Source organism: Hypanus sabinus, chromosome 19 (genome assembly GCF_030144855.1).
Source record: "Hypanus sabinus isolate sHypSab1 chromosome 19, sHypSab1.hap1, whole genome shotgun sequence".
In the NCBI taxonomy this organism is placed as follows: Eukaryota; Metazoa; Chordata; class Chondrichthyes; order Myliobatiformes; family Dasyatidae; genus Hypanus; species Hypanus sabinus.
Genome location: NC_082724.1, coordinates 8,572,244 through 8,594,935, shown reverse-complemented (window position 1 = coordinate 8,594,935; position 22,692 = coordinate 8,572,244). Strand labels below are relative to the sequence as shown.

At 41.8% G+C, this 22,692-nt stretch overlaps 1 protein-coding gene across 2 annotated transcripts in view; it reads left to right on the top strand.

Moving 5' to 3' along the window:
• Positions 1–22,692, top strand: part of copg2 (COPI coat complex subunit gamma 2) — a 113,330-nt gene that overhangs the window by 85,242 nt on the left and 5,396 nt on the right. For both annotated transcript variants that reach the window (XM_059943962.1, XM_059943961.1), the window contains exons 14-21: positions 1,649–1,892; positions 3,159–3,234; positions 12,073–12,176; positions 13,858–13,983; positions 14,647–14,715; positions 14,815–14,957; positions 17,533–17,704; positions 19,713–19,810. In XM_059943962.1, the coding sequence (XP_059799945.1) occupies positions 1,649–1,892; positions 3,159–3,234; positions 12,073–12,176; positions 13,858–13,983; positions 14,647–14,715; positions 14,815–14,957; positions 17,533–17,704; positions 19,713–19,810 (1,032 nt within the window). The remainder of the gene's footprint in view (positions 1–1,648; positions 1,893–3,158; positions 3,235–12,072; positions 12,177–13,857; positions 13,984–14,646; positions 14,716–14,814; positions 14,958–17,532; positions 17,705–19,712; positions 19,811–22,692) is intronic.

The following is a 22,692-nucleotide window of genomic DNA, read 5'->3' as shown; positions in this document are numbered from 1 at the left end:
TACAGCTATGCAAAAAATAGCTTGGACTCTTAAGTCCATGAATGCCATAGAAGTCAGCAGTCAATCACAATATAACTTGTCTTCTGCTGAGCGAACACTGGAGGGCAGCACTGACTCCAGCCTGGATACCGTGCTACATCGCTCTGTACCTAATTAATTGGCCACTGAGTATGTTCGTGGTCTTTTGCTGCTGTAGCTCACCACTTGGAGGTTCAACATTTGTGCATTCAGAGATGCTCTTTTACATACCACGTGCTTATTTGTGTTACTGTCACCTTTCTGTCAGCTCGAACTGGTCTGGTCATTCTCCTCTGATCTCTCTTGTTAACAAGGTATATTCTCCCACAGAACTCTGCTCACTGGGTATTTTTTTTTGTTATTAATACCATTCTCTGTACACTCTAGAGACTTGTGTGTGAAAATCTCAGGAGATCAGCAATTTCTGAGCAATTATACCGACAGTCGTTCCAGTCAGAGTCACTTAGATCATATTACTTCCCCATTCTGATGTTTGCTGTGAAAAACAGCTGAACTTCTTGACCATGTCTGCATGTTTTGAAGCATTGAGTTGCTGTCACATGATTGGCTGATTAGATATTTGCATTAGGTGTGCCTAATAAAGTGGCCACTCGGTGCATGCTGCAGTTGAACCATTACTTTACAGAGATGAAGTGTTTTTATGTGGGTGGGTGGGGGACTTCTTTTACAAAAAGATTTTGTTGTAATGTCATTGTGGGAAAAGGCAAGGCTGTTGTGCATTGGGAATGTAGCCCCGGCCATTTATATGATTTTTGTTCTTTAAAGTTCCTGATCTCAATCTAGCTATCTCAAGTTTGGTGTTGCTGAAGTTCTCAAGGAAGGTGTTGCTGAAATTGGAGAATCTTGCAGATGAGGGAAGAAATTGGAATGTAATCAGTTCATTGCTTTTGCATCCTGTGCCTTGAGCAACACATTGCTGGCAGAAGGCTGCTGATATGCTGGTGTTTGGCCTATTTTCAAGGAACTTGAGGGGAAAATGGTTGAAAGAAGTGAATAAGAGTGAAAAATGTTTGTATTTCTGGCTTTCCAGCATTTTCAGAATCTCTTGTGTTCATAAGAAGTTAATAAGTCCTTCAAGATGAAAATTGCCTCATATAATGGCTGGCACTTAGTATTAAATGGAATTTTTCTCTTTTCTGGTTTAAAAGGAATTTAAAATTATTTAAAATGATCACTGAGGAATTTAATATACACCCTCATGAGGCTAAAAAAGAATCTTAATGGGTAAATGAGATTAGGATGAATATCTCCAATTGAAGGGATGGCACTGTTGTGATGGGCCAAGTGAATATTTTATGTTCTTAACTATTTAAATTCCAGTATTTTAAACAATATTTCAGTTTACTCCTTATTTTGCACATACGGTTTAGCAATGTTGAAGCAATACAAATTCGAAATCTCTCTCCCTGTGCAGCCCTGCCTAAATTAGATTCAGATTCATTTATTTATCTCAAATTAGCTCAACTAAGTAGATTAACTGAGAATATAACTAGATGCGGCAGTATCCACGAAGCTCCCAGCTGCTGTGACTTCCTTTTAGACTCGAGAGCAGTGGGAATCCCAGACTGCCTGTGCGTTCTGACCTGTTTCTTCCTCCCCCTTCACCCAGGGTGGGTTTGAGTACAAGCGTGCCATTGTGGAATGCATCATCTGCATCATCGAGGACAATCCCGAGAGCAAGGAGACAGGCCTGGCGCATCTCTGTGAATTCATTGAGGACTGTGAGTTCACTGTGCTTGCCACTCGAATCCTTCACCTGCTTGGGAGAGAAGGAGCTCGGACTCCTAATCCCTCCAAGTACATTCGCTTCATCTACAACCGGGTCATCCTGGAGAACGAAGAGGTCCGAGCCGGTGAGTCCCCCCTGAGTCTGTCCCAATCACTGTTGCACGTATAAATGTTCTGCTGCTGAATCCTTGAATAGCGAGTGGCCAAGAAGATGGGTAAAGAAACTTTAGAGCTGTCCCATTAGAACAGGGATAATGAAGAATTTCTTTAGCCAGAGGATGTTGAATCTGGAATTCATGGTCACAGACAGCTGTGGAAGCTGCCTTTGGTGTAGTTAAAGGAGAGGTTGATAGGTTCTTGATTACTAAGAGTGTCAAACATTGTGGGAGAAGGCAGCAGAATGTGGTTGAGAGGGGAAATAAGTCAGTCATGATCGAATGTAGAGCAGACTCGATGGGCGGAATGTCTTTATGAGTTTATGATGCTTTCATTCTGACCTGGTACTTATCTACTGAGACTGCTGTGCTGTAATGCGTAATCCAGCCAGGCTTGCAGACATGCTGCACGGTGTCAGATGGATATCCACAACCATCAAGTTGGAATTTAAAGGAGCAGGTCTGAATAGCCAGCAGCCCCGGGCCTTAATACATTTACAACACAGAGCAGGAGGAGGTCTTGCTGGTGTAAACCTGTATCTAGTTATGTAAAACCAACTTGGAAGTGACATTTGAGAGCAGTTGCACTGCTCGGGTGGAGGGGGTGCGCTGGTGGCAGGGGAAGGGCAGTTTCCCTGCTCGGAGGTAGGGGGCCAGCTTCCCCACCAGGGGAGGGGTGGAGTTTGGGGGAAGAGGGGAAGAGGGTAGATTCAACACCTGGGGGTGGGAGGATTGGGGGAGAGGGCAGATCCCCTGCTTGGGGTGGGGGGGGGGAAGAGGGCAGATTCCCTGTTCAGGGTGAAGGGGGGAGTTGGGAAGAGAGGGCAAATTCCCTTCTCATTTGGGGGGTGTGGATGGTGGGTGGAGTGGGAAGAGAGGGCAGATCCGCTTCACAGGGTAGGGAAATGGCAGATTCCCTGCTCAGGGGGAGAGAGGAAGAGAGGGCAAATTCCCTGCTCGGGTAGGGGTGCTTGTTGGAGTGTTGGAGGAGAGTGAGCAGATTCCCTGCTTCGGGGTGGGGATGTGTGTTGGGGGAGAGTGAGCAGATTCTCTGCTCAGGGGAGATGGGTGGGGAGTGTTGAAGGGAGAGAGTGAGCAGATTCCCTATGACAGAAACTGAAGCTGGAGCATTTTGCTTTCTCTACAACCTCGCCCCATTGAAACTCAATTGTCTTCAAACTGCACAACAGTCAAACATTAAAAGTTATCACCTTGTCTCTTTCTATATTTTTACAGCTGCTGTGAGTGCTTTGGCGAAGTTTGGAGCCCAGAATGATGAAATGTTCCCCAGTGTAAGCGTGTTACTGAAGAGGTAAGTTGTACAATGGAAATTATCCTCCCAGTATAATGTTTTGTGCTCATTGTAGGTCTAGTATTACAGGGAGCAGGTACGTGGTTCAGATTATCCTCTCATTTCAATGTTACTTAGTGTCAAAGTAAGTTTATTACCAATGTACCATTGTCTGCCTTGGGATTCATTTTCTTGCAGACATTTACAGGAAAAATAAAGCAATACAATAGAATTCAAGAAAAACTATACATAAATTTACTCTCAATGTTTTTTTTTAGAAAAAGGTTTGAAGATGACATAATTTGTGGAATTGACTGTCCTGTTCCAGTCCCTATATTTAGCTTATTGTCTTTTTAATTCCCCCCCAGTATAATTTTTCTCCTCATACAGAGGGGAGTATTTGGTTGCAGAGCCTAGATATACTTTCCAATGCAATTTATTTTCCCTGAAGATACAGTTTGCATCGTGTTCAGAAATACAGCGTCAGCTTCACAGATATTTAAGCTGATGAAAGGGTTTCTCTTTAACTGTGACTCACTTAGCATATTCCCTCAGTGCTCTCCTCTTCTTATATGGTTTGCCATGTGACTGACTGTTCAGAATGAAGTGTGTGGAGCTCAGCTGGTGTGTTTTTAGGTAAGCGTTGGGGGGATGGGGGGAGATGGGGCAGAAAGGATATCAACAATCGTTCTTCACAGTATCTCTGTCTGATGGAAAACAGTGTAACAGGAAGGAAGGGAAAATAGTGTGTCTGGTTCATTCACAAGCAAGTATGTTGATTGAAAGGAAGCTTTGGTAAAAGTATTAGTAGTTCTGTTGAATCTTTATTGACCAAACGATGTTCAAAGTGTTTCTCAGCCAGCGATGTATTTTTAAAATGAAATCACTGTGGAGATGCAAGGAGTGATTGATAAATTCGTGGCCTCGGGCAGGAGTAAATTTTAGAACACCTCGCACATTTATTTTTCAGCATTGTCCCCTCCTGCATTTACACATTTCAGCTGTCGTGGAACATATGGATCTTGGACCTCCAGAAAGTGTCCACAGATGGGTGATTGATAAGTTTGTGGCTTACGGTAGAAGGAGACAGCTCTCATTACATGGACATGCAGGTTAACACTTTTGAGTGATTATGCAGAAAGTTTGAAATTAATAACTCATCTCCTTCTACCTTAGGCCACAACTTATCAATCATCCCTCATAAATGAGTCAGGACATCCAAGCAGGACGAGGCAGGAATAAAATGTATGAAATAGCCAGATTCCCCTCTTTTAAGGGACTCGTTGAAAATTAATGCAAGCTGACATTCAGGAGAATGTGCTGCTCCTTGGAAAGTGCTAAAGGATCTTTTAAGTTTGCACAAAAAAGGTGTCAACATTTAATTTATTCCCTCCATGAAAGCTGCCTCGCCTGCTGAATTCCTCCAGCATGTTGTGTGTGTTTGTATTTAATATTTCATCCATAAATGATCACTCACAACAGTATAACTAAACCTCAGCACTAGTACCAGTGGATCAGCCCACAGTATGTACTTGACTCAAGAGTAAGATTTGAATCGGGGCAGGAACATCTTGCCCTCTGTGTATTTGCATTGCACCTCAGGCTCATACCTCACGTTTGACATATGTCACCTGGTTCTCACATTGAAAATGTTCAGTCAGGTAAATGCCTCATTGAAGGATAGGTCCAATTGAATAGTCTGCCAGCATGTCTGAACTCTTAAAAGGAAGGGAAAAAAGTAGAGGGCAGATTGTTTTTTACCTTCAGAGAATGCTTCATTTACAAACCCTATTTCCAGAAAAGTTGGGATATTTTCCAAAATGCAATAAGAACAAAAATCTGTGATACGTTAATTCACGTGAACCCTTATTTAACTGAGAAAAGGACAAAGAAAAGATTTTCAATAGTTTTACTGACCAACTTAATTGTATTTTGAAAATATACACAAATTTAGAATTTGATGGCTGCAACACACTCAACAAAAGTTGGGACAGAGTTAAAATAAAATTGAAAAGTGCACAGAATATTCAAATAACACCATTTTGGAAGACTCCACATTAAGCAGGCTAATTGGTAGCAGGTGAGGTATCATGACAGGGTATAAAAGTAGCATCCATCAAAGGCTTAGTCTGCAAGCAAGGATGGGTTGTGGCTCACCCCTTTGTGCCAAAATTCGTGAGAGAATTGTTAGTCAGTTCAAAAGGAACATTTCCCAATGCAAGATTGCAGGGAAGTTAGGTTTTTCAACATCTACAGTACATAATATTGTGAAAAGATTCAGAGAATTCAGAGGCATCTCAGTGCGTAAAGGGCAAGGTCGGAAACCACTGTTGAATGCGCGTGATCTTTGAGCCCTCAGGCGGCACTGCCTAAGAAACCGTCATGCTACTGTGACAATTATAGCCACCTGGGCTCGGGAGTACTTTGGAAAACCATTGTCACTTAATACAGTCCGTCACTGCATCCAGAAATGCAACTTGAAGCTGTATTACGCAAGGAGGAAGCCATACATCAACTCTATGCAGAAACGCCGGCGAGTTCTGTGGGCCCGAGCTCATCTCAGATGGACTGAAAGACTGTGGAACCGTGTGCTGTGGTCAGATGAGTCCACATTTCAGCTAGTTTTCAGAAAAAACGGGCATCGAGTTCTCCATGCCAAAGATGAAGACGACCATCCTGATTGCTATCAGTGTAAGATGCAAAAGCCAGCACCTGTGATGGTATGGGGATGCATCAGTGCCCACAGCATGGGTAAGTTGCATGTATGTGAAGGTATCATTGATTCTGAGGCGTATATTAGGATTTTAGAGAGACATATGTTGCCATCAAGGCGACATCTCTTCCCGGGACGTCCATGCTTATTTCAGCAGGACAATGCCAGACCACATTCTGCACGGGCTACAACAGCGTGGCTTTGTAGACACAGAGTGCGTGTGCTTGACTGGCCTGCTGCCAGTCCAGATCTATCTCCTATTGAAAATGTATGGCGCATCATGAAGAGGAGAATCAGACAACGGAGACCACGGACTGTTGAGCAGCTGAAGTCTTGTATCAAGCAAGAATGGACAAAATTTCCAGTTGCAAATCTACTACAATTAGTATCCTCAGTTCCAAAATGATTAAAAAGTGTTATTAAAAGGAAAGGTGATGTAACACAATGGTAAACATGCCTCTGTCCCAACACTTGTTGAGTGTGTTGCAGCCATCAAATTCTAAATTTGTGTATATTTACAAAATACAATTAAGTTGGTCAGTAAAACTATTGAAAATCTTTTCTTTGTACTTTTGTCAGTTAAATAAAGGTTCACGTGAATTAACATATCACAGATTTTGATAGATAACTAATTTGATTCCTTCATTAAAGATCCCCATCACTCAGGACATGCCCTCTTCGCATTGCTACCATCAAGAAGGTACAGGAGCCTAAAGAGACATGCAACTTTTCAGGAGCAACCCTTCCCCTCTGCCATCAGATTTCTGAATGGATGATGAACCCCTGAACTCTTCCTCAGTATTATTTCCCTCTCTTTTTGCACTACATTTAAATTCGTATTTTGTATATACTTATTGTAATTTATAGTTTTTATTACTAAGTATTGCATTGTACTGTTGCTGCAAAGCAACACATTTCACAACATATGCTGCTGGTATTAAATCTGATTCTGGTAAAGTAAGATGGTGAATGGCAGAGATCGCTGTTATGGCTGTAGAGCAACTGGCTGTAAGATCTTCCATCTGGAGCTAAGGTCTGCTGTCAGACACCTTTCCAAGTGAATTCCTTGCACATTGGTGCGTTTGAAGAAGTCGTATAGCAACCAGGCATCTGGGATCACTATTTAATGTGTACTACAGGTGTTAGGAAATACTGATGTTGCCCATTAGTAATAGTGCGATCATTCGAGTCGAGTAAGATGTTCTCCTAAGGGGTTGTCAATTGGTGGGCCCTCACAGAACAGGAGAGGCCCATCCAGGATTCAGAGTAAGTGGTGGCTGTGGTTAGGTCTTTAACTTCAGTCTCGCTTGTTCTCTGCAGCACAATGGAGGTCATTCTCATAGCACAGTTCCCTCTTGAACAGATCTACCTATTGAGTGTTATGTCTTTCATTATTTAGATTTCTTCAGGCTGATTTTGAAGTTATCTTTGAAACATTTCCTTTGCCCACCAGGGACTCACTGACATTCCTCCCATTAGACCAGTTAGGTTGCTGGTTTTTGTTCCCCTGCATATGGTGATAATGAGAATCTGAGCAGACCCTCGTGCAGTTGTGAGGGAGTACTGCACTGTCAGAAATGCTCTCTTTAGATGCAATGCTTTGAAAAGGCCCCAAAAGTGACATCAGAGCTTCAATCTTATGGGTATCATGATGTAGTTGGTGGGTCATGAACCACTTAAAAACCGTAGGCAAAATAAGATGTAGAAAATAAATGTTTTGGACATTCAGGATTTGTTATATCAGAATTTAAGTGCAAGATGCATCATTCTTCACGTTACATCAATGTTCGCGTGGAATGGACAAGTGAACATTGGATCAACATTCTGTCCATTATGTGATGACTCCAGATGTGCAGCACTTGCACTAAACTGGCTGGCAGGATTAATTATGTAAGCAAGAGTTTCTGCAGACACTGGAAATCTTGAGCACACTCAAGATGCTGAAGGAATTCAGCAGTTAGGCAGCATCTAAGGAAAGGAATCCTGATGAAGCGTCTTAGTCCAAAATGTTGTCTGCTGTTAATTCCTCTCCATGGATGCTACTTGACCTGCTGAGTTCCTCCAGCGTTTTGCGTGTGTTGCTTGGGTCCTAGAACTAGGGCTTGAACCTTTTTTAACAAATAGAAAGGTTTGGCACTACTTATGGATTGCAAAAATAATAATACATTTTACGAAGCTATTTCTGTGAACAGACCATTATATAATCTCCCTCAACCCATCTCTTGTATATTTAAAAAAAACAGTTTGGCTGTTCATGTTTTTCTGTTAGTGCAATCTTCTGATGCCCGATTTAGTTGCAGCCTTTTTTCTATGTTACACCAGTGACCATCTTTCAATGTATTTAATTGGCTGCAGAGCACTTTGGGACATCCGGAAATTGAGAAAGCTGATATTTAAAATGCTAGCCGCCTTTACTTGGGTTCATTGAGACCTGCCATATTTGGTCTCTTGGTTATTTGTTGCCATGCCAACAGCTGTGGAACGGTGCCATCAGATTTATTGGAAGGAACAACCTTGCATCAGCCAGTGGGTTATCTAACTCTGGGGGAAACTTAGTCAGCTGCATACTCTGAACCAATACTTCCACTGATGTTGTGAAAAGGCTTTGCACGCAATGCTTTTATGTGAAGCATGGCAGCCCTCTTTATTCTATAGGCTTAAATACGTTTTTTATTAGAAATTCTTTGTTATATTTTTATACTGTGGGGAATTTGCTTGTGTACAAAACTTCACTACATTTCAAAGCAGTTCACTGGCTATAAAGTGCTTTGGGATGTCCCAGAGGCTCATAAATGCAAGTCTGATTGTTCTCTCGATCAAACCTCAATGCTGTATGAGTTACTGATTGATATAAAATCTTTTGAGGTTAAAATTCAGTCTGTTTATATCAAGGATTCTACGTGATTCATTGGTGCTAAATTTCACCAGGTTCCACTTTAATGAAGTGTTTTCAACTCAGTGTCAGAAATCATTTTTAAAAGGCTTGATGTCTGTGTCAAACCACTGCTGATGACAATATTGTTGCATTAGCTGGCGTACAATAATATTTTCTGGCATAATTTTAATCCTGCACGGCCAGACTTGGGATTTAAAATCATGAAAAAAGATTACAAGTTTTACAATATATCTGCCTTGGGCAATAATAGAACATGACAGCATGGTACAGACCTTTCAGCACATGATATGCTGACCTTGCAATCTACTCTAATATCAATCTAGCCCAGGGATTCCTAACCTGGGTTTTACAGGCCCCTTGCTTAATGATATTGGTCTGTGGCATTAAAAATGTTGGGAAGCCCTGATCTAAGCCTTCCCTCTAGATAGCCCTCCATTGTTCTACCATCCATCTGCCTATCTAAGAATTTCTGAAAAGCGCCTAACATATCTGCTTCTACCACCACCCATGGCAGTGTTCCACACATTCACCACTCTGTGTGTTTAAAGTAAAAACTTATCTCTGAGGTCCTCCCTATACTTTCCTCCATTTGCCTTAGAAATATGCCCCCTGGTGTTAGCCCTAGGAAAACCAGTCCCTGGCTGTCCACTTGATCTACGACTTCTATCAAGTACATCTCTATCGTCACCTCTTATCTTTCTTCGCTCTAAAGAGAAAAGCCCTAGCTCACTCAGCCTGCCTTAATAAAGCATGTAATCTAATCCCCAATCAGGGTCACATGAAGCCATGGGAACAGGAGGTGGATGGTCGTATGAGCAGCTGCTGCACATCCTGAGTCCTGGTTATGCAACCACTGACACCAGGCAGACAGTCTTTGAGGAGTATAGACAATAGCTGGGGTTACCTGTCTTGTAAAGACACTGCCCAGAAGAAGGCTTTGGCAAAACCACTTCTACAGAAAATTTTGCCAAAAACAGTCATGGTCAAGAGAATGATCACCCATGTCATATGACAAGGCACATAATGAATGAATGAACTTTAATCCCTAAAACACCCTTGCAAATCTCATCTGCATCCTCTCTAGGCTTCCACTTGCTTCCTATAACGAGATGACCAGGACTGAAATTTACTATGAACATGGGATTAGCTACAGTTTACCCCTGCTGTGATCAGCTGGCATTTGGATTCCCTGTACTTCGTATGGTGTTTCTCACCTAGGAGTTTGGTTCTGATCTCTGCTACTTTACCAAGAGAAGTTATGTGTAGAGACTGGCAGAAGGAATCATTGCAGGAAAAGGGTTGATTCTTTTTCAGTTAACAGTGAGACTAGATCTTAGCACTGAGATTAGGTTAGATTAAGTTAGGAATTGTTTTGATCTTAGTGTTCAAAATCATAGAGAGCTTTTACAATCCATAACAGATGAATCAGTAACACCAGACATAGATTTAAGGCAGCAGGTCCCAACCTGGGGTCCATGAACCCCTTAGTTGATGGTAGGGCTCCATGGCATAAAAAAGGTTGGGAACCCCTGATTTAAGGTCATCATCAGAGGTGGCATGTAAATGAGTATTTCTTCAATGCAATCAGTTATAATCATCTGGACCACACTACTTGGAAAAGGTAGTGAACATACACTAATACCCTCTATCTGTTTTGTTAGTACCTCCTGTACCTCATAAGGTGGCCACTGAGTGTATGTTCATAGCCCATCCACTTCAGGGTTTGATGTGTTTTCACAGATGCTCTTCTGCATAACACTATTATAATGTGAGGTTATTAGAGTTGCTATCTCCGTCTTGTCAGCTTGAACAGCTGAAATTCATTCTCTTCTTTCATTAACAAGGCGTTTTCACCACAGAACTTCCACTCACTACACTGTTCTCTATAACTCAAGAGACTGTTGTGTGTGAAAATCCCAGGTCAGTTTCGGAGATACTCAAAATCCATTCCAAATCATTCCAAGGTCAAAGTGAGTTGGATCACAGTTCTTCCCCATTCTGATGTTTGGTCTGAGCTGATCTCTTGACCATGTTGGCATGGGTTAGGTTGCTGCCACAGGATTGACTGATTAGACACTTGCAATAATAAGCAGCTGTACAGGTTTACCTCAGAAAGTGACTACTGAGTGTAGATTCAATAACACAGTTCAACAGGAAATTGAATAAGTGGTGAGGGAACAGTGGGAAAAGTGACTGTGACTAATTGAGAGCTCTTCTTGCGAAGTGGCACAGGTAAAGACACAGATACAGGTGAATAAACATCTCTGCAATATGCTTTAGCAAGTGGGAATCTAATCGGACAGCATTTTAGCAGATTCATGATGTACCACAGCTGTAAAGTTGGGAAGGGTTAATGATACCAGCCATTTGAGAAATAAGGATTTTGACGCAGAGATTGATCGCAAACTTCTCCAGAGAATAGAACTGCTGTAACTGTCTTGATTGGCATTTCAGTTTGGGTGAAGGTTGCTTAATTGAGTAAGCCGGTGCAGAAACATGCTGATTCATGTACAGGCAGAGAGAAGGCTTAAAGTTAAAGTTGTTTTTTTGGAACTTCACTCTACTTGATCACCATTCATGTTTCATCACTTATGAAGCAACTGGGGATGTTGTTTCATTTGATGGTATACGTACTTACTGTTGTAAATTATATAATGAACTTGTTCTCACCTCACTGTCAATCTTCAAGATTTTAAGTGCTTTACACTTTCTAACAGACCATTTATAGACCCCCAGACACTAGGTTCTGTATTCAATCTCCCATTTATTTGAATTACTTTCATGTGCTGCCTTGATATGGTTGTAATGTTTATTAAGAAGGACATATTGCTAAAGGGTACTAGATGTAATTTTTGTAATAATTTTCATATGGTATTTATTTTTATATGGGAGCTCTCATCCAACTTGAAATCTGGCCTGGTAACTTGTTCCTGAACCATTTGGGGGAAGGTATTATTTCATTGACAAACTCAGCACAAAAGATCATTTAGTCGATTATCCCAGTGCTGACCCAGTGAAGGGTGCGTATTCAGTTTGATTCTCTGTTATCCTGCAAATTGTTCCTCTTATGTTTGTAAGTTACTGAAAGTGCTACCACTTTCTGCCCAGCTCCTAAAAACTTGCTGAGGTGGGCAAGTAAATCTGAACTCTTCCTACCTAAGCCTTGCCAGAATCTTAACTCTGCGTGCACTGGGTGCGAAGGTCTTGCTACCGGTGACAGATTGCTGATGCAGCTCTGTACTCTCGACAGGTGCATGATGGACGATGACAATGAGGTGCGAGATAGGGCCACCTTCTATCTACATGTTTTGGAACAGAAACAGAAAGCTCTAAACTCTGCCTACATCCTCAATGGTAAGAAAATTATGTTGCCTATTTTTGTAGCATCACTGTGCAGTGCAATACATACAATTAGTGAAGTCATAGGCACCCGAGGTGGTGAGAGTGCAAATACCACGACAAGGTAACTTGGGAGACCCAGACTTCTTTTCTCAGTATATGAAAGGTCTGTTCAAGAGTCTGATAACTGGAGTAGAAGCTGTCCTTGAGCCTGCAAAGCCAATAGTGCAAAGGAGGAACTCAGAAGTTTATGCAGATTGGCCTGTCACCTAAAACTTTGGCAAACTTCTATGGATACGTAGTCAAGAATATCTTGACTGGTTACGTCACAGCCTGGCATGGAAACACCAATGCCAGGAACAGAATTGCCTACAGAGATTCAAAAACCTACACAGGGAATGGTGTGTGTGTGTGGTAAGAACATTGAGAAATTTGGATATGTGGGAGGGATCTGAAGAGCTATGGTCTGGGTGCTGGTTGCTGGGACCAGGCAGGTTAATAGTTTGGCATGGACTAGATAGGCTGAAGGGCCTGTTTCTGTGCTGTAGTGTTCTCACCCTAATCACATTCCTGCTAATGCCAAGTGCTTCAATACCCACAGACCTCAGGGAAAAATGGGATTTCATCTTCAATCTCTGCCACTTTGTATAATTTATTTTCAACAGCTGCTTTGTCTTGGTCATCATTACCATCTGGGAGGAGGTACAGGAGCCAGAAGACAGGTTTAGGAACAGTTTTTTCCCTTCGGCCATCAAATTCCTAAATGGATCATGAATACTAACTCACTATTTTGCTTTTTTTTGCACTGATTAATTTTATATTTCTTACCGTAACTTATATATTTTATGTATTGAACTATGCTGCTGCAAAACAATTAATTTCTTGACATATGTCAGTGATAATAAACCTGCTTCTGTTGTAATAGAACCTCACAAAGTCTGAGCAGGAGATGAAAGATGAAGCTACACTTTATTTGACTTATGTACATTGAAAAAACACAGTGAAATACTTTGTGTGAACAGCGAACACAGTTCTAGGATTGTGCTGGAGCAGCCCGCAAGTGTTGCCATGCTTCTGGTGCCAACTTAACAACCCTAACCTGTACGTCTTCGGAATGTGGGAATAAATTGGAGGAACCCATCATAGTCATGGATAAAACATAGAAGCTCTTTACAGACAGTGACAAGAATTGAACCCTGATCTTCTGGCGCTGTAATAGTGTTACGCTAACCGCTACGCTACTGTGCCACCCCAGGATTAGGCCATTTGGCCCAGCAATACTGTTAGGGCTTGCCTTCCACTTTGATACCCATATTCTGTCATCTCCATAGCATTTAAGATACTTTCTCCTTCTCGAAGATATTTTATGATTTGGCTCCACTGTCTTCTGTGGTAGATAATTGGGCAGGTTCACCATCCTCTGGGTGAAGAAATTTCCATAAACTCTTGTAAACAGCATAACCTGTCCTGTAACCAGTGGGGGAAACTCATTCCCACCAACCCCAGAACTTGCCTGGTTCACTGGAAAATTTATTATAATATCTTGAAACATCTTAAAAATAGTGGATTTAAATTGTGATGTGGTGTTAGCAGGAATAACATCAGTTGTCTGGGAGATCTGTCAGTCCTAAAAATGCTGAATTATTGGAGTTTTACTGTGTATAAACCATGATGAACAATGTAATTTCTTGTTCAGGCCTGCAAGTGTCCATTCCAGGCCTGGAGCGAGCTCTGCACCACTACACTCTGGAGCCGTCTGAGAAACCCTTCGACCTGAAATCAGTTCCATTATCTATGGCCCCCATCTCTGAACAGAAGTCTGGTAGGTAGACTCTCTGCAGCACAGTGCTGATTTGTGCCATTCTACTTGTTTTATTGGTTCCTAGTTCCCAATTGACTGGTCCTTACCCAAGCAGTCTGGAATTGGAATTATACCTGATGCCTTTTGATAAATGAACATGGGGCAGGGTAAGAATGCAAACTGTTTCTGTCTAGGTGAGTCAGTGAAGTAACATTTGATGACTTTTAGTCATCCTCATCTGCCTAATATTTCTATTTTCATAATTGGGGTTTAACGACAAAACACCCAACTCTCCTAAAGTGAAACAATGGCATTAAAGGCTTTTCTTCTATGTTGTTTTAATTATTCTCTACCCTGAAGCTACACTTAGGAAAGTTAAGTGATTGGAAAAAGCCTTGAAATCTGGTCCATCACTCTCCGCTCCTCATTCCCCTCCCAGCCGCATCTTTCAAACTAATCAAATAAACGCCACCTCTACCAACATAAAAACTTGTGTTAAATGCTGCTGCCGCTTGAGCCCCATGGAAAAGCAGCGTAGAATGCTTTGAAAGCTTGGGAAGTATATGGGAGGTACTTTTCCTCCTCTTTTCAGTCTCCCTTCCCTTTCTCCCTCCCCCCCAGCATATCACTCCTTTGTTCCATTGAATTTGATTTGATTTTGTCTGTTTTATTTTTTTACACCAGAAATCACCCCGGCAACTTCAGTGAAGGTGCCAGAAAAAGTGGCCTCAAGCAGACAGGACATTTTCCAAGGTAGGGACAGTTTAACCCAGCAATAATTGAAATTTCCCTTGTAGAAGTTGATTCAGAATTTCCACCATCAGTGCAAGTGACAGTCGTCTTCCATTTCAGAGCAACTCTCTGCTGTCCCAGAGTTCAAGGAGTTGGGTGCACTTTTCAAGTCCTCATCCAACCCCATCCCTCTCACAGAATCTGAGACAGAGTATGTTGTCCGGTGTACCAAGCACACTTTTGTCAATCACATTGTGTTTCAGGTGAGTTACCTTGATGCCTTCTGGGGCCTGGACCCCGCCGCCTCGTTTCGGCTTGTACCTGATCTTTCCAATTCAGCATGCCGCAAAAGACAGTTCAACCTTTGGTCTCCCTCGCTCTAAGCAACAGGTTTACTGCCTCACTTTGCCTCAGTTCTGTCGCACTGAATTGCCTCCAAGTCCAAAGGGAAGTTACAGATGATTAGTTGTGATGATTGTTTGCCAGAAAAAGTGAGATTAAGGAAGTATTTAGTGTTTTCCTTGTTTCGTTAGCCACCAGTGTGAGCTTATAGGTAAATGGGCACATGAATGATAGAAAAATGGAGGGTTTTGTAGGAGGGAAGGGTATCTTAGGGTAGGTTAATGGATCAGCACAATATTGTGGGCTGAAGGGCCTGTACTATGCAGTAATGTTCTGTGTTCCATATAACCTGTAATACAGAAAACACAGCAGCCTGTTTGGCACAACACAAAACCACAAGCACAAAGACTCTGTCTGTTGGGATAAATAACTGTTCTTTGAAATAATGCCATAAGATACTTAGTGCCATCTGAGGTTGCAGTCAGGAACCCAGCTTCGTATCTCAATCTTAAATGAGCAACTCTGATAGTATTGGCACTGGCCAGTGCAGCTTGGATTGTGCCCAACGTGATCCACATCCCTTTGTTCCAGTAATGGGATTGCTGCCTGCTGAGCCATGGATGATGCACAAACATGCAGACACAAGACTGAGTGCCATTGGCCACAAGGCAGCTTCCTGACTCGCATTAAAGGGTACAAAATCCCCAGATATCTTATCAAGTTGGTTATGAAAAGGATGCTTCCTCCTATGGATGAATCTAGAACAAAGGGTCACTATTTAAAAGCAAGGGGAATGTTGTTTAAAGCAGATACAAGGCGAATTGAGGTTTTCTGATGATTGCGAATCCTTGACTCTCTTTTCCTCAAAACACAATGGAAGCAGAGATTTTGAGTATTTTTTAAGGCAGAGTGAGGTATCATCTAGTGATGCACTTGGTGAAATAGTTCAATCTCTAGCATCTTGTATAGATAGTTCTACATGTGGGCCTGGTTCAAGATAAGATAATAAAGTTTAGTATTGTCACATGTACTGAGGTACAGTAAAAAGCTGCAAGGGTTTCAAAGGTTGCGGTGAGAAGGCAGAATGGGATTGAGAAGGGAAATAAATCAGCTATGATTGAATGTCAGAACGGCCTCAATGGCTGAATATCCTAATTCAGCTCCTGTGATTTACTGAACTACTGTTCGTACAAATCTACTTATTTATTGAGATGCAGTTCAGAATGGGCCCTTCCTGCCTTTTGAGCTGCATTGTCCAGCAGTCCCTTAATTTAACCCTAGCCTAATCATGAGACAATTTACAATGACCAATTAACCTACTAGCCGGTACTGTGGGAGGAGACCAGAGCACCCAGAGGAAACCCACTTGGTCACGGGGAGAACATGGAAACTCGGCAGTGGGAATTGAACCTGGGTTACCTGCACTGTAAGTGTTGTGCTGACTACCATACTAACACAGTGTGCTGATGGAGAATAAACAGTTGGTTACAGTGAAAGTGCACTGCAGGCAAACAATAAGACATCGAGTCAAGAATTCATCTCGTTGTACTAGGTGACTGTTCAGTTGTCTTATAGCAGAGGGGTCGAAGCCGTCCTTGAGTCTGGTAGTACGTGCTTTCAAACTTTCGTATCTTCTGCTCAATGCGAGGTAGAGAAGAAAGTATGTCTAGGGTGGATACGGTCTTTGATTCTGCCGGCTGCTTTTCCGAGACAGCAACAAGTATAGACAGAGACCATAGAGGAGAGGCTGGTTTCTGTGATGTGCTGAGCTGTGTCCACAGCTCCCTGCCGTTTCTTGTGGTCATGGGCAGAGCGGTGGTATCGGGTTACTGAGGGTAGAGAGGTATGCAGAGTTGAGTTGCCATATTCCCACAAGCAGAATTAAGCTATTCAGCCCATTGAGTCTGCCCCACCATTTTATCACGTCAGATTTATTATCCCTCTCAACCCCATTCTCCCACCATTGATTAGCGGGGATCTACATTCATCTGCAACATAAGTGAATCTGCAGATGCTGGAAATAAATAAAAAAAACACAAAATGCTGGCAGAACTCAGCAGGCAGACAGCATCTATGGGAGGAGGTAATAATGACGTTTCGGGCCGAAACCCTTCATCAGGAGTGCTGAGTTCTGCCAGCATTTTGTGTTTTTTTTATCTACATTCATCTGTTCATTTGGTCCTAATTACTTAGGTAGTGAATCAGTGGAGGTGAGTTTTATTTTCCCTAGATAAGAAATGACAAAATATTATAGCGTTTTGCATTGTATGAGGGGCCTTTCACTGTGGAGTTTAGGTTAACGTGATCTGCTTTGACTCTCTTTGCTGGAAACAAGAATTTAAGAAAAGAGCATCTCATTTAAAATCCCCTTACCATACAGAGCTGAGGACCATATTGAAAGGGGTGTGGACTGTAAATCTCTAACACGGTTCCTGTAGCTGTGCAATGAGGTGACAATTTTACTGTGTGTTTAAAATAATTTTTATCTGGTTTCAGTTTGACTGTACAAATACTCTAAATGATCAGATCCTGGAGAATGTCACAGTGCAGATGGATCCCACAGAAGGTTATGAAGTGGTGTGTTGTATTCCAGCAGCGAGCTTACCTTATAACCAGGCAGGCATCTGTTACACACTGGTGATGTTGCCTGAAGATGATCCAACAGCAGGTGAGCAAAGTCTTACAGCTACGTGGTAGGTTGTGTGTCACGGTGGCTTGTTCATCCTTTTGAGATGGTTTCTGCATTTGGCACCAAAAATCCACTCAAAATTCAGCTGGTTCAGTATAGTTTTGAGTTTTTCCAAAAATTCCTTGGCATAATCAAAGATGTAAAAATCTTCCATGAACCAGAGCAATCAGATATTAGCAATCTGGAGTACAGACATTTTCCATTGCAACACATTTCTTGATGATGATGCATTGAAGAACGTAGACCCTCAGTGTGTTGAAAGTGGGCTCTCCATAACAAAAAAAATAGCACTAGGATGTCTTTAGCTGAGAAAATGTTTCAGAGAAATTAATTCATATACAAAACTAAACCTTTTCATTTATTTGTTGGTGTGTACACTAGTCAATTTCTTGGCAAGTTAAGTGTTTTTTTTTTAACATGAAAGCATTTTTAAAGCTTGCCTAACTTGAGTGTGTACGTACCCATATCCCCACCTCTATGCCAGTTTGAAGATCAGCAATTTCTGTGGATGGGTCTGATTCAGGGTTTTTGGAACTAGTGAGAAAGATAGTTGATGCCATGAAAAAGTGGTTTTGTGTGCAAAGCACTTGTGTTCAAAATAACCTTTTCTGTTGTATTTCCATGGGGTTGCACAGAAATTATCTTTGAATACAAATAGAAATTCAATCTCTAGGAATTTAACTCCCCCACCCCACAATTTACCAAGATGCTGCCTGGATTAGATTGTAGGTCATATGAAGATGGGAACAATGGGGGATGAAAGGTGACTAACTAGATAGAGGTGTACAAGATGATAAGAGGCATAGTGACAGGCACTTTCTATGAGCTGAGGCAATTGGAGGAAAGTATAGGAGGAATGTCAGAGGTAAATATTTTACACAGAGAATGGTGGGTGCGTGGAACATACTGCTGGGGTGGTGATACATTTGGAAAATTTAAAAGACTTGTGGATAGGCACATGGAAGGGAAAAAATGGAGGTTTATGTGGGAGGCAAGGGTTTGATTGATCTTGGAGTAGGTTAAAAGGATGGCACATCATTGTATAGAGCTGTCCTGTTCTAAGATTTGAATAAAACACACACAAAATGCTGCCTGGCCTGCTGAGTTCCTCCAGCATCTATGGAAAAGAATACTGTCAACGTTTCAGGCTGGGATGTCCACTGTACTCTTTTCCATAGATGCTGCCTGGCCTGCTGAGTTCCGCCAACATTTTGTGTGTGTTGCTTGGATTTCCAGCATCTGCAGGTTTTCTCTTGTTTGTGATTTGAGTAAAGCTCTCTTGCCAGATCATTTCCCACCCTGCTTCTTTCCCTTTTACCCTACCTCAATGGCTGCCTCCTGTGTTTTTGATTTCTGTTTGTCACAATAATGTTCATTAAACCATTATTGTGAGACTCAAATTCCTATAGCACCCTTTTCTATATTAAGTGAAATCTCTGGGCTTTGAAACTGAATGTCAACATGAATCATTATGGCTTTGCAATAAGGCCCACCATTATATACTGAGTTCCCACCATTCATTATTTCCAGCAGGCTTCACTTACTGAGAATTCATGACTGGAGATTGAGGCAGCATTTGATCTCAGTGAAAGATTGCTGAGGCCTATTCAAGCTAGTGGCTTAACTGTGATCTATCAGAAAGAGTGTGCTTGATACTGGGTGTCTTCCTACACCTGAGACATCCTGTTCATTTGAATAGGCCAGAATTGTCCTGTAACTTGATTCTATTGATCTGCCTCCAACTTTTATCTTTGATACAACAACAAAGATCACCATTTGACAGTGTATGAGGTAAAAGGTCCATTATGTCCAGGGCCATCAAGAAAATGTCTATCACCATCCACCTGATAGGTTAATGGTGGACATGACATACTGCTGACATTAGAAGATTTTTATGTTTAGTGCTTGCATTTCCTATGCTCTGGATTTTGGAGGGCGTTTTTCCCTTCCTATTTGTACTTACCCTTTATTCACCCTTCTCCTTCAGTGGCCTGTACATTTAGCTGTACTCTAAAGTTTACTGTTAAAGACTGTGATCCCAACACTGGAGAGGCTGACGAGGACGGGTATGAAGATGAGTATGTGGTAAGTGCAACTGACCCAATACCGGTTGTGATCAGACTCCATGTTATAGTCCCAGAATAGTCTGCAGCCGTCTAATACACAGCAAGCACCCACACGCAGCAGGAGAAAATGAATTGCCTAAATCTGTCTCAGTGATATTAATAATTGACACCTTGAGAATGTTCACACTCACCAAAATAATATTGTTTATCTTTGTCCATCTGCGAGAGGAGATGTGTTCAACGTCTCATTTGACGATGGTATCTCAAAAGGTGTGAGCTCCCTGGAATGTCAGCCTAGTTAGTGAGTGAAGTCTGTTTAATACAGGGGTTCCCAGCCTGGGGTCTACGGGCCCCTGGCCTAAAAAAAAGTTGTGAACCCCTGGGTTAATGTCTCTTAAATGGTGCAATTTCCCTGAAATATCAAACTAGTTAATAATTGTCGGGGGGTGGGGGGTTGGTATGGTGGAATCTCATTGAAACACATTGAATGTTGAAGGGGGGAAGTCCATGACTAGAGGACGTAATCTCAGAATAGAGAATGTCCATTTAGAATGGAGATGAGGAATTTCTTTAGCTAGAGACTGGCTGTGAAAGTAGCCTAATGTCTTGTTCTTAATGTATTTGCCTCTAGTGCGAACGAGCCAGCCCTAGTTATTAGTTGTCATTCTTCAGCGAATGACACTAGAAAAATAGGTTTAATGGAACATTAATGTATACTCAAAAATCTATAAGAAGTCATTTGTATGGAAATTATACTTAGGGACATGGTTTTACTGGATGCATTTACATATGAAGCACTAGGAGCTTTATACTGTTTACTTTTTAAACTTGTGCCGTAAATGCACCATATTATTTGCTAATTTATTTGGTATAATATTACTTTGTGCTGTGTTTGAATTGTATGTACTGTTTTGGGCACCTTGGTCTGGAAGAACTTTGTTTCATTTGACAGTATGCATGTATATGGTTGAATTACAATAAGGTTGAACTTACTAACTGATAGTAATTCTGTGGGCATTCATAGGGGCACTTTGTTCACAATACAAATTAGTTGCCAATATTGCTGCTCTGTAGTGGTCCCCGTTTGATAGACCAACAACTGTAGGACTTAAATCATTGCCTAAAAGGTATCAGAGAAGATCTTCTTGAACATACTGATTAATGTGTAATTTGCATGAACCTAGTTCAAGTTTATTGTAATCTGTACATATATACAAACAAATAAAACAATGTTCCTCCAGACCACAGTGCACCCACAATACATCTATCTCACACAGCACAGAAAACAAAATATTACCACAAGTAAGTTAATAAAATATAATTTGATGTGCATGTAGTGCGCAGCACAGGTAAACGGTAAACAACTAGTTGTCCTAGTGACGAGACCTCGGTGGTGGCAGGGTTTTCATTCATCTCCCGGCCTGAGGGAAGAAGCTGTTACCCAGTCTGGCGCTTTTAGTCCTGATCCCTCAGTATCTCCTTTTTGACTGTAGTGGGTCAAATAGATTGTGGGATGGGTGGTAGGGATCCTCAGCAATGCTTTGTCTACAACACTTCCAGTAAATGTCACAAATAGGGTGGTGGCAGGGGAAGGGAGACCCCGGAGATCCTCTCAGCAGTTTTCATTGTCCTCTGCAGCCCGATTTCTCGCAACCTTCATATCACACAATGATGCAGCCACACGGGGAACTCTCGATGGTGCTCCTGCACAAAGTTGCTAGTTGATCAAAACTTGTTAGATTTGAATAGAACTGATAGATATGAGGCTGCTGTCTCATTGTGCACACGGGTAGTCACAGATTGTCAGGTGGGTTTCTCAGCACCTCAAAGAACAACACAGCACATTACAGACCATTCGACCCACAATGTTGTGCCGACCCTTAAACCCTGCCTCCCATATAACCCTCCACCTTAAATTCCTCCATATACCTGTCTAGTAGTCTCTTAAATTTCATTAGTGTATCTGCCTCCACCACTGACTCAGGCAGTGCATTCCACACACCAAACATTCTGAGTAAAAAAACTTTCCTCTAATATCCCCCTTGAACTTTCGTCCTCTTACCTTAAAGCCACATCCTCTTGTATTGAGCAGTGGTGCCCTGGGGAAGAGGTGCTGGCTGTCCACTGTATCTACCTCTTAATATCTTGTATACCTCTATCATGTCTCCTCTCATCCTCCTTCTCTCCGGAGAGTAAAGTCCTAGCTCCACCTTGCACTTGGAAAGGCCACCTTCTTTTAAACTAAGCTCAGCTGCATCACAGTTCAAGTGCAATCTCAGTGTTTTTTTTTCTAAACAGTTTTGTAAATTCTGTGGAGAACTTTTGTAGAGTGTAATTTAGAATAAGCATTTAGTGTTACACTGAGCAATTGGCCCATACTGCAAACTCCAAATATGTTCAATGCTGTAGAGTGCAGAAGTAGAGGTTACACTGTAAGTTGCAAGTTCAAGTTTAATTGTCATTCAACTATACATGAATACAGCCGAATGAAAGTGTTACTTTGGCGCCAAGGTGCAAAACACAGTACTGTACAGTTTCACAGCACAAGGTGCATATAGCATATAAAAGATATCAGTAAAATACAGCCACATAAAAACCAGTCTAAGACCCTGAGTCTGAGTGTTGCAGCAGTCTGTAGTTGAACACCTTATGGCAGAGGGATGGGAACATATGAGCTGAGGATGAGCCGGCAGGTTTACAAGTAAATGATGGGTGTAACATGAACGTAACGAAGGACAAGCCAGTGTTTGAGAATAAATACAGACAGAGCAAAGAGTTAAGTTGTACACAGAGACAAAATTCAAAAAGGGTGAAGAATGCAGGAGAGAAGGTCCTGCATTTAAATACACAACATTTGGAATAAAGTGGACGAATCATGGCACATTTAGAGATTGGTTGATA